The 12,456-nt window shown below is 40.8% G+C and overlaps 1 protein-coding gene across 1 annotated transcript; it reads left to right on the forward strand.

Moving 5' to 3' along the window:
• Window positions 1-365: 365 nt before the first annotated feature.
• dynlrb1 (dynein, light chain, roadblock-type 1) lies at window positions 366-5,073 on the forward strand. Its single transcript, XM_029776494.1, has 4 exons — window positions 366-516; window positions 3,398-3,473; window positions 3,654-3,821; window positions 4,610-5,073. Exons 1-4 carry the CDS (start codon window positions 514-516, stop codon window positions 4,651-4,653), a joined length of 291 nt encoding a protein of 96 aa, XP_029632354.1. The 5' UTR covers window positions 366-513; the 3' UTR covers window positions 4,654-5,073.
• Window positions 5,074-12,456: the final 7,383 nt, after the last annotated feature.

Raw genomic sequence — 12,456 nt, forward strand, 5'->3', positions numbered from 1 at the left:
GCTAAGGAAATTATATGGACAATGGTGGAACAGAGACACTAAGACAGGTATCTTTTCAAAGTACAGAGTAAAGTCGGGGAGGATGGAAGGAAGAGATAAGAGCGGAGGCCATCTTTACAAGGATAAGGGTGGGACACAGAGTTGAATAAGACATTAAATGTGATAGGAAATCATCCAACAGAAAGGTTGATTACTACCAGGAAACAGAGACAGTGGAGCATGTGCTGATACAGTGTGGGCAGTATCATCATTTTTAAGAGAAACAGGCCTGGCATGTACTGTAGGATTTAGTTCCACCCTGTCTTTGGCCCACACTCCAGTGCAATAGGTGGCGGTAATGCTGCACCATAACGTTGGATGCCTAGCGACAAAAAACTAAACAGCAGTAGAATAAGTGTGCATGAACGGTTGTGGAGTTGTCTGGCGACACAACCCTCTACCGTTTTGGCAGTTAGCTGAATTCTGGCTAAATAGCTACATTTCTTGGACGCAAGTTACAACCTCGCCCCCAAAATGGCAAGTGCATTGTATATTATGTGAATACCTTGACATTCGTGTCATTTACATGCTTTGTATAGTTAATATTTTATAACGCTAAGTATTTAGTTAGCTATATAGGCTACATTATGTTGGGCGTTGCCATAGCTAGTTAGCTTGGCTTCGACGCCGGTGGCGAAAATTTCTTTCGTAGAATAGCCGAAGGCAAATGCCGCGTTCAAAACAACTAGGAACTTGTGCAAAATTAACTCCGACTGGGTGAAAACGTTTTGAACGGCCAACCATTTCGGAATTCCAAGAAACCCGTATTTTTCTATAGCTCCGACTTCGATTTGAAAACTGACGTCGTGATTTGGCCTCGTTTTTTTTCTCCAAATTCCCAATCTGACAACGCTCTGAATTTACAAACATTCAGAGCGCACTCTGGCACGCCAGATTGAATTTACGAACATACCCCTAATATTCCCTCAACCCAATAACTTTGTTGCTGTAGAGGGCTTGTTACATAGCTGCAGTGTTTGTCACCTCCGTAGGCTGGACATATGATATTAATTACGCTTTTTTCCTAATGAGTAGTTCATTGCATCCGCCATGGAGCCCAGTTTCATTATATTGCCGTAGTTTTGAATTAATCGCGAAAAAACATATTTTAGGGTGTTTTTCAACCTGCCAGCTCCTATTAGTTCTGTTGAGCACCGTGGCACCAACTACCTAACGAACTTACTATTCCCAGCCCATTGTTCTGCGTCACTATGCCAGCTTCGCTATTGCTGGCAATGAGACCTGCCTGCGTTAACCTTTGTAGGCTTACTTCAGGTGATTTTCTATTAACAAGGTTACGGCTACGTGGTGGACAAGCTCACTGTTCGCCTGGGTAGACGTTGTGGTGACCCAAAATGTTAGTGATGGTTGGTGCATAACCATCAAATATGGTTAACCATATTTTTTTGTTACAGAAAAAGGTGTATAACCTAAACAAAGCGCATGTTCCTGTCCGTTTTTCAAGATGTGGGCGATTTTTAAACGGCTAGTATACATGTTTTAATTAAGATTTTTTTTTTTTACGATTTGTTGTTTCTAAATGGCGGCTGGGTAATTTGATATGTGTTGAAATCTGTTAGTTCATTGGCATCAAATTGAGCGAACGCTGCGCTGGTTCACGTAGTTGCAAACCAAATGGATAGGTCTAGCTCGTTGATTTGTAGATCTGATCCAGTTGATGCTACAGATTATGAGCCTAGCAAGTGTCGAGAATGAGGTATGTAGTACCAACAAAGGCCACAGGGAGCAAGAGAGCTATGTTTGAATACTCATACTAACCTTTGTGGTGGAAATTCTACCTTTAACTAATAATGAGGAGAGATAAACTCGATAATCAATCAAGGTATTATTTTTATAAAAAACATGATAAGGAGGCTGGTGGCACCACCCACACAGGTGAAATGGACAGAGTACAAAGTGTACAGGAGCATTTATATTAGAGGTCGGCCGATTTATGATTTTTCAACGCCGATACTGGTTACTGGAGGACCAAAAAAAGCCAATGCTGATTTTTGTATATGTATACGTTTCATTATTTGAGACTAAATTGATTTTATTTGTATTCTGTTAAGTTAAAATAAGTGTTCATTCAGTATTGTTGTAATTGTCATGATTACAAATATATAAAAATCGCTTTTTTTGGTCCTCCAATAATCGATATCGGCGTTGAAAAATCATAATCGGTCGACCTCTAGTATGTGTATGTATGTGTATTAAATCCTGTAATATTCATCTGTATGCCAACGATACGGTTATTTTAATATTTATTTATTTTTTTGTCATTTAGCAGACGCTCTTATACAGAGCAACTTACAGTAGTGAATGCATACATTTCATACATTTTTTTTTTGTTTGTTTTTGTACTGGCCCCCTGTGGGAATCGAACCCACAACCCTGGCGTTGCACACACCATGCTGGCGTTGCAAACACCATGCTCTACCAACTGAGCCACAGGGATATGCCATTGCACAGACTGTTGACCAAGCTATGTTAGAGCTGCAATCTGATTTTGTTACATTACAGAAAGACCTTGTTGAACTAAGACATGTAAATATGTTCTCTAATTCACGGCAAAATGTCTCAGATGGGCTACATATTCACTCATTGAATGGTTCTCTCGTCGAATAGGTTCCCACCTATACATATCTGGGCATTTGGATTGATAAATATCTAACGTTTAAAAAAAACATACTGATGAGCTAGTTAAAAAGCTAAGATTTAAAGTGGGCTTATTTTAAAATGTTCTGTTATTGATCTTGCCTCCACGAACAGCAGGAATCAGATTGTACAGTCAACTTTCCTGCCAGTTCTTGGCCATGGTGACACCATTTACCAGAATGCAGCAGTCACTACTCTTAAACCTTTGGATGCCTTCTACCATTGCGTCCTTTGCTTTATTATAGGTGACAGTTTTAATACTCATCACTGCATCCTGTATCAGAAGGTCGGCTGGACCTTACTAAAGTCCTGTAGATCACTTCATAGGACAATTATAAGCACCCAACAAATGTATTATTATTGTTGAAAGGAAATTTTGCAGGCCGCTGGCTAGATCGCTAGCCAAGTTAGCTAACAACATTCTGGTTTGGTACTTTTTCATGAAGGGAAATCATTTCAATTTAGCTAACTCACCCTACAAACAGTAGATTAACTGCTTAGCAACCACTGACCAGTCTAATGCTTTGTCACTTTGAAGCTGAGTTGGCCTGCTAACGTTAGCGAACTAGTCACTGGCTAGCTAGCTACAGTAGCAAAAGCTTCTTTTTTTTCCTGTCTTGTTGCAATCTTGATGATAATGCTTTTAATTTAAGGAAAGTGGGATTTTTAAGTTATATTTAAAATAACTGCTGTCTTTTAGGCTGAGGTAGAGGAAACCCTCAAGAGAATTCAGGGTCAAAAAGGGGTGCAAGGAATCATCATTGTCAATGCTGAAGGTAAGCCTAATTCAATGATTATCATAGTTTAAACTGGTTAGCTTTTCCATTAATAATATCCTTAATTGTGCCATGATTTACCATAATAAAGTTTACTTCAAATGTATTTAAGACGGCAATGATCTCCCACAGACTCAATGCACAATGGTTCCCTCTCCATTCCCCTCTGACATTCTCCAGGCATCCCTATCAAGACCACCCTTGACAACTCCAGCACAGTGCTGTATGCTGGACTCATTCACCAGTTAGTGATGAAGGCACGTAGCACAGTTAGGGACATTGACCCCCAGAATGACCTCACCTTCCTCAGGGTCCGCTCCAAGAAGAATGAGATTATGATTGCTCCAGGTAATGCACAATGATTGTCTCAGTCACAAATAGCATGGCTTTTGAACATCGGTGTCCCGTGGTTGCATTACCCCCACATTTATCTTGGATGTTGAATTTTGTCAAATGCAATGCTGCAGTAGTAGTAATTTGTTGTAGAGAGGACACTGACACTACAGAAATGTTTAGAATCTCTAGAAAGTTAAGATTAGGGTTTTCAAATGAACTTTTATTTGTCACGTGCACAGGATACAGCAGGTGTAAACAGTACAGTGAAATTCTCTGTACAAGCTCTTCCTCAACAGTGCAGTGTCAATATCAAAATAGAAATAACGGGTTGATAAAAAAAAAAATAATATCAATCAACAAAAATAAACACAACATGCAACCATTTCAAAGATTTTTCTAAATTACAGATTATATAAGGAAATCAGTCAATTGAAATATATGGGAATACAGGTATCCATATGTTGGTCACAGAATACAGTAACTTAAAAGGTAGGTGCATGGATCAGAACCAGTAAGTGTCTGGTGTGACCACCATTCGCCTCATGCAGTGCATAGAGTTGATCAAACATTTGATTGTGGCCTGTGGAATGCTGTCCCACTCTTCAACGGCTGTGCGAAGTTGCTGCATATCTGTATTCCGTCATGTGAAATCCATAGATTAGGACCTAATTTATTTATTTAAATTGACTTATTTCCTTATATGAACTTTAAGTCAGTATAATCTTTGAAAATGTGGCGTTTTCTGTTTTTGTTCAGTGTATATTTGTTTAGAATAATACCCATTTTGCTTTCCCCTACAGATAAAGACTATTTCCTCATTGTCATTCAGAACCCTTCAGACTGAGAGGATCACCTCCACCATCTCTTTGCCGTATTCGTTTTTTCTATTTAATGGCCAAATGTTTATTTTATTGTTTTAGCAAAATGATAAGTTGTACAATAAGCTTTTGGGAGCTTGATTCATATCATCATGGGTGGGTTGATATATGTATGTTCATGTTTAATCATTGCAGTTCCATCTCCCCTGTCCAAAACGCTCTTTATTGGCACATAACCTTATAAAGGATCGTTGACTGTCATTTTGGGGCGAAGTCCTTAAACCATTTGAAACATTAACTTATTTATTTTTGGTTTTGAATCCAATAGGTTTTAACAATATTCTTTGAGCAGTGTATAACACATCTGCTTCATCATTTTATGTTGGTACCTTGTAAGGACTGATAAGATCTATACAATAAACATTTATCATGCAAAAGAGCCTAAACTCAGTGACATTTCAAATGTTTGTTCAGCAAAGATGTACAGATGAATAAATCAATTCAGTGCAGTGTCCACTTATATCATGAGCTCTCACCCCCCCTTCCACAAAGATGTACTTCAGTACTTCGCCATCACCCAGGATTTCTCCGTGCTCCTCCATGCAATCACAGGACTCCTTATCAGTCTAGAGGCCTTGAATTATTGGGAGTACACATTCCTGCAGTCCACTAAACAATTGGTTCTCATACACTAAGAACTTCCGCAATTGCATAATTCAATGCAAAAAAATCAACCAATAAGCGCATATTATGCGAGAGCTCGCAATTTTTACAAATCGCCGCACGTTTAGTGCATAAAAGGGTCCAATCAAAAGTGGGTTCGTAATTTTGCCCAATTACTGCACTGTTACCGTGGAAAATTGCCCAATCCAACCCCCTGGCCTGTCAGCGTATTCACTTGCGAAGATGGGTGATTGTTGATGGCTGACAGGCAGTACAATGAACAGAAATCACTCATTTGTCATCAAAAATAACAGCTAACGACCGTGCGAAACAATTTCCAAATGTTTTTGGAAACTAGAGAAAGTCGACAATCAACAGTCACTTCGAATCAGCAAATCATATGAAAATGTCTGAAGTTAACACAGCAGCGGCAATCACCATGACTGAAGTGGTAGCAGGGAAGACTGGCAAGCGCTGAAAGAATCAAGGCGAGTGCCGTTTTACTCTCACTTTTACTCCGCTAACCTTGGCCTTAGTAGGGTGGTCGGCACTCTGCCCTCTTCAGTCTAACTATGGAGAGCGCTGCTCAAAGCACTGAATGCAACTTAGCCTTTTTAAACTCTAAAACTTAAGGATCACGGAAGCACAGGAATTTTTTTAGAAATGGAATAGTACATATCAACCACAATACTCTTTTTACGTTTTCTATTCTAAATCTCCCTTACGACCCTTTCAGAAAAAAATGGCGACAGCGATGCATCTCGTGTTGATAGCAAGCCTGATGGAGAGGTGTGAGTGGATTATGACAGCTGTTTGTTCAGGAAAATAAACAACATTGAGCACTTTAGATGTTTCTAATTGTTTTTGATTTCTGTTTAAAATCGTCAACTGAGAACATTACTTTTTATTGTTTTATAAAATTAACGTGGGAAAAAACATCGCACTATGTATTGCAGCATTTCAGAAAAGCTAGTGCAAAATCAATTATTTTTGGCCGCAGAAATCACAAAAAATGTCGAAATCCAGGAGGGACTGCTAAAAGGATATAATGATGTAATTTACAATCAGGCCTGTAAAAGCTAGTGCTGAGCGAGTAGTTTATTTTTAGGTCGTTTCGGTAAAAAAAAAGACATTTTAAAATGATTTGTTTGCGCTTTTTAAAGCCCAAAAGAGAACAATAAATTGCAAAAACATTAAATATCCCATTTGTTTCTCAGGCCCACATTGGGTAGACATAAATAGGAAATTACTATGAAATTCTACTATTTCAACGGTGTATATTACTAGTTTTGATTTTTCATTCCTTAAAGTCATCTCATCTCTAGTCAGGCTGTAGCAGCCATCCAGACAATGTTATCTCTGTGCTCCCCATACTGTCTTGAGTCATCCTGTGTTGCTGCCATGCTATGTTGTCGTAGGTCTATCTTTTATGTAGTGTTGTGGTGTCTCTTGTTGTGATGTGTTTTTTGTCCTATATTACATTTTTTTTTTAAATCGCTCCTGTCCTCGCAGGAGGCCTTTTGCGTTTTGGTAGGCCGTCATTGTAAATAAGAATTTGTTCTTAACTGACTTGCCTAGTTAAATAAAGGTACATATATTCTATTTAGCTAGCCTGGCTAAGCATGCAGCAGAGCAGTTTGATTAAATCATTTTACTAGTTCTTCAAGGTAGATAAGGCATAGTTATACGAATTTACCATATTCCTCTCTCTCATGTGTTGTGTACATTCCTCGCCTATGCTGTCAGTGTGTATCTAGCCTAACGTAGCAGGTTCAAAAGCACAGACAGAAGGGGAAACACAAACACGTCACGGGGGCTGTGAACCTGAAGCATCCGTTTAGAATGTTTTCTCACCACCAAATATGGTAGTGAGAGGTAGTCCAGTCATGGGTAAGGTAAACTCACTCACTTTTGTACATCGCCTTGGTCTGTACAATTGACCTTTTATTTTAGCGCCCCAAAAACGTAATACTTCCAGATCAACTGTAATGTCAATACCATTGTAAAGCACAATTTCTCCCCTTTCCAACAAAATTAATGACATGGCCTCCACGCTGCCCGTTTCTGCATAATTCAAGAAGGCAATGCGCTCCATTGGGTCTTTTTAAAAAAAAATGGCGGGTGGGGAAGCGAAACTAATGCGTGATAGTGAGAAGGAGAGGAGATGTGTGGGAAAACTGCTTTTTTTCACTCAATCTGTCCAATTTATCACCTTATCGCCTCTAAAATGTAAATAGAACACTATAAAGAGTTTGTCATTACATACCTATTTGAAGGTTTGTGTCGAATTTTAATCGTGTTTTTAGGGCGGTGCTAAAGGGATCTTCAGAAGTAAACAGCGGCTTTGAGAGTCACGATTGCTTACAGTGATGACGCAAAAAATGACTAGGTATCCCCCTTACCCCGTCACTGTCCATTTATTGTTTTTAAACGATGAGAAAAGTGCTACACCAGCTGGAGAGAGATTGTAAGTCTGAAATAGTTGCTTTATGCGTGCTGTACGTTACGGCATGACACGTCACGATGTAACGGAGGGTCAGTTTTTTTCAACTTTTCTCCAATACTATATAGCCATTACCATGTCGATCAACGCTTGAATAGAAACGTAGTTCACACCCCAGATTTTGAAGTCGCTACAGTCCCATTCGTTTTCATTGTAGCCTCGTTTGAATGTCGCGGTTGCGCACATTTGTACGGAATGGGGTGAGTTTACATTAGTGGGAGAGGATGGAACTAGTTGAAACTGGGCCGACATTCTGCACATTTTCTCATCGACGAAGGATCTGATCAATATATTTGTTCCCAAAACTAGAATCTGTTACGAACATAGTGCATTAACTTAAAAAAAAAATTGCATTGTTTTGAAGGTGTGCAAAGTCTAATTGAATTTGTGAGCAAGTGCACTACAGAGGAAGCGTTCCCTAATGGAAATATCCAAATACATGCTGCAGTAGGATCTTACTGGCTTGTGCTTGGCTTTGCCCACCTCCTTGCTTGTTCTGCCCACTATCCTTAATTTGCTCCCACTGTAAACGACACAGATTAACTATCTTGGATTACTTATATCTTTGTTAAAAGTGTACCCGTCTCTGTCTGAGCTTGAAAGAACGGGCGCAATGGATTATGGTCATTGTAGTTAATTACCATGTTTCTGCTCTGAACTAGGTTGAATATTTGCTTAATGAAAACTACAGCTCCGTTCAGCACATCGTCCCACATTGTTCGACTTGATTTATCTCGTGAATGATTTGATTTCTCTCTGATGAAACGGCACGTTGGGCTCAATGGAATTAAAGTAATTGAACCGACATCAGTCAATTATTTAGTTTAATAACCCCCCAAAAATAAATCAGTTAATCGCTCAGCACTAGTAAAAGCAAAGTCATATTCTGGGTGCGTTCCACAACTAAGGTTGTGACCTGTGTGATAGTAATTTATGAAAGTCCTTCCTACTTCCTGGTGCAACAGGCACATTATACATACAAAAATAAAATTGGTTCAAATATACAGACTGAGCAACATTTTTATTTAATAAAAGTGTATAAGCAAAGGTGGTCTAATCTGGGATCAAAGTACAAATATTATTTTAAAGACAGGGCTTGTTTTAGATGAGTAATTTCAGAGATTTCGTATACAACTTTATCTAGTTAAAAAAAACAGAGGGATAGTTTTTAGAAAACAGTTGAGTATAAAATATTTTTATCATAATTAAATTATTGTACATAAATCAAGCTTTTCTGTCCTCCATTAGGAAGCCAAACCTGACATAAATCAACGATTATTATGGGTAATCCAGTATTGAAATGCCTTCAAAATTGTTTTGCTGAATTATGTCAGTTAATTAAGTCGGAGTAAAACATCTCGCTTCGCCTCTTCCTCTCTGCCCAAACCAGAACTGTTTTGGTAATATAAATTAGAATGAATAGAACAGACTTCCCCATTTAAGTCAATGATGGCATAATGGGTGGACTGGCAACCATTTTGAGCATACCAATGCCAGGAAGTGTACCCTTCAAGCTGTGACTCAATTCAACTGACGTTACAACAAATACATTCCATTGCATGATACACATTGTACATTACCATGGCAATCCAGCATCAGTTGATAGAACATTCCAAATGACCATAGAAATGATTGCATCACAATACCAGGCAGCCATTGTGAGTTTACAAGTCTATGGAAGAGGCTAACTAGCAAGCATCATCTTTGTAGTGGTTATACCAGGGGTCTGGTATGGCATCCCAGCAAAATAAATATTGGGTGTAGGCCGATCATAATTAAAGCGAACCAAATTCGCATATAAATGTGGGTTATAGATTTTTTATTTAACCAGGTAGGCAAGTTGAGAACAAGTTCTCATTTACAATTGCGACCTGGTAAGGTGCAAAGGAGCAAAATAAATAAATACAGTAGGGGAAGAGGTAGTAGTTTGGGCTAAATTATAGATGGGCTATGTACAGGTGCAGTGATCTGGGAGCTGCTCTGATAGCTGGTGCTTAAAGCTAGTGAGGGAGATAAGTGTTTCCAGTTTCAGAGATTTTTGTAGTTCGTTCCAGTCATTGGCAGCAGAGAACTGGAAGGAGAGACGACCAAAGGAGGAGTTGGCTTTAGGGGTGACCAGAGAGATATACCTGATGGAGCGTGTGCTACAGGTGGGTGCTGCTATGGTGACCAGTGAGCGGAGATAAGGGGGGACTTTACTTAGCAGGGTCTTGTAGATGACCTGGAGCCAATGTGTTTGGCGACGATTATGAAGCGAAGGCCAGCCAACGAGAGCGTACAGGTCGCAGTGGTGGGTAGTATATGGGGCTTTGGTGACAAAACGGATGGCACTGTGATAGACTGCATCCAGCTTGTTGAGTAGGGTATTGGAGGCTATTTTGTAAATGACATCGCCGAAGTCGAGGATTGGAAGGATGGTCAGTTTTACGAGGGTATGTTTGGCAGCATGAGTGAAGGATGCTTTGTTGTGAAATAGGAAGCCAATTCTAGATTTACCTTTGGATTGGAGATGATTGATGTGTGTCTGGAAGGAGAGTTTACAGTCTAACCAGACACCTAGGTCTTTGTAGTTGTCCAAGTCAGACCCGTCCAGAGAAGTGATGCTGGACAGGCGGGCAGGTGCAGGCAGCGATCGGTTGAAGAGCATGCTTTTAGTTTTACTTGTATTTAGGAGCAGTTGGAGACCACGGAAGGAGAGTTGTATGGCATTGAAGCTCGTCTGGAGGGTTGTTAACACAGTGTCCTAAGAAGGGCCAGAAGTATACAGAATGGTGTCGTCTGCGTAGAGGTGGATCAGAGATTCACCAGCAGCAAGAGCGTCATCATTGATGTATACAGAGAAAAGAGTTGGCCCAAGAATTGAACCCTGTGGTACCCCCATAGAGACTGCCAGAGGTCCGGACAGCAGGCCCTCCGATTTGACACATTGAACTCTATCAGAGAAGTAGTTGGTGAACCAGGCGACGCAATCGTTTGAGAAACCAAGGCTACTGAGTCTGCCGATGAGGATGTGGTGATTAACAGAGTCAAAAGCTTTGGCCTGGTCAATGAATACGGCAGCACAGTATTGTTTCTTATCGATGGCGGTTACGATGTCGTTTAGGACATTGAGCGTGGCTGAGGTGCACCCATGACCAGCTCTGAAACCAGATTGCATAGCGGAGAGGGTGCGGTGGGATTCGAAATGGTCGGTAATCTGTTTGTTGACTTGGCTTTCGAAGACCTTAGAAAGGCAGGGTAGGATGGATATAGGTCTGTAGCAATTTGGGTCAAGAGTGTCACCTCCTTTGAAGAGGGGGATGACAGCAGCTGCTTTCCAATCTATGGGAATCTCAGACGACACGAAAGAGAGGTTGAACAGGCTAGTAATAGGGGTTGCAATAATTTCGGCAGATAATTTTAGAAAGAAAGGGTCCAGATTGTCAAGCCCAGCTGATTTGTAGGGGTCCAGATTTTGCAGCTCTTTCAGAACATCAGCTGACTGGATTTGGGAGAAGGAGAAATGGGGGAGGCTTGGGCGAGTAGCTGTGGGGGGGTGCAGTGCTGTTGAATGCAGTAGGGGTAGTTAGGTGGAAAGCATGGCCAGCCGTAGAAAAATGCTTATTGAAATTCTCAATTATAGTGGGCTTATCGGTGGTGACAGAGTTTCCTATCCTCAGTGCAGTGGGCAGTTGGGAGGAGGTGTTCTTATTCTCCATGGACTTTACAATGTCCCAGAACTTTTTAGAGTTTGAGTTGCAGGAAGCAAATTTCTGTTTGAAAAAGCTAGCCTTGGCGTTTCTAACTGCCTGAGTGTATTGGTTTCTAACTTCCCTGAAAAGTTGCATATCGCGGGGGCAGTTCGATGCTAATGCAGAACGCCACAGGATATTTTTGTGTTGGTTAAGGGCAGTCAGGTCTGGGGAGAACCAAGGGCTATATCTGTTCCTGGTTCTAAATTTCTTGAAAGGGGCATGCTTATTTAAGATGGTGAGGAAGGCATTCAAAAAAAAGAACCAGGCATCCTCTACTGACGGGATGAGGTCAATATCCTTCCAGGATACCAGGGCCAGGTCGATTAGAAAGGCTTGCTCGTTGAAATGTTTCAGGGAGCGTTTGACAGTGATGAGTGGAGGTCGTTTGACCGCTGACCCATTACGGGTGCAGGCAATGAGGCAGTGATCGCTGAGATCTTGGTTGAAAACAGCAGAGGTGTATTTAGAGGGCACGTTGGTTAGGATGATATCTATGAGGGTGCCAGTGTTTGCGGCTTTGGGGTTGTACCTGGTGGGTTCATTAATAATTTGTGTGAGATTGAGGGCATCAAGCTTGGATTGTAGGATGGCTGGGGTGTTAAGCATGTCCCAGTTTAGGTCACCTAGTAGCACGAGCTCTGAATATAGATGGGGGGCAATCAGTTCACATATGGTGTCCAGAGCACAGCTAGGGGCCGAGGGGGGTCTATAGCAGGCGGCAACGGTGAGAGACTTGTTTTTGGAGAGGTGGATTTTTAAAAGTAGAAGTTCAAATTGTTTGGGTACAGACCTGGATAGCAGGACAGAACTCTGCAGGCTATCTCTGCAGTAGATTGCAACACCGCCCCCTTTGGTCGTTCTATCTTGTCTGAAAACATTGTAGTTAGGGATGAAGATTTCAGAGTTTTTGGTGGACTTCCTAAGCCAAG

Source organism: Salmo trutta, chromosome 14 (genome assembly GCF_901001165.1).
Source record: "Salmo trutta chromosome 14, fSalTru1.1, whole genome shotgun sequence".
Taxonomy (NCBI): domain Eukaryota; kingdom Metazoa; phylum Chordata; class Actinopteri; order Salmoniformes; family Salmonidae; genus Salmo; species Salmo trutta.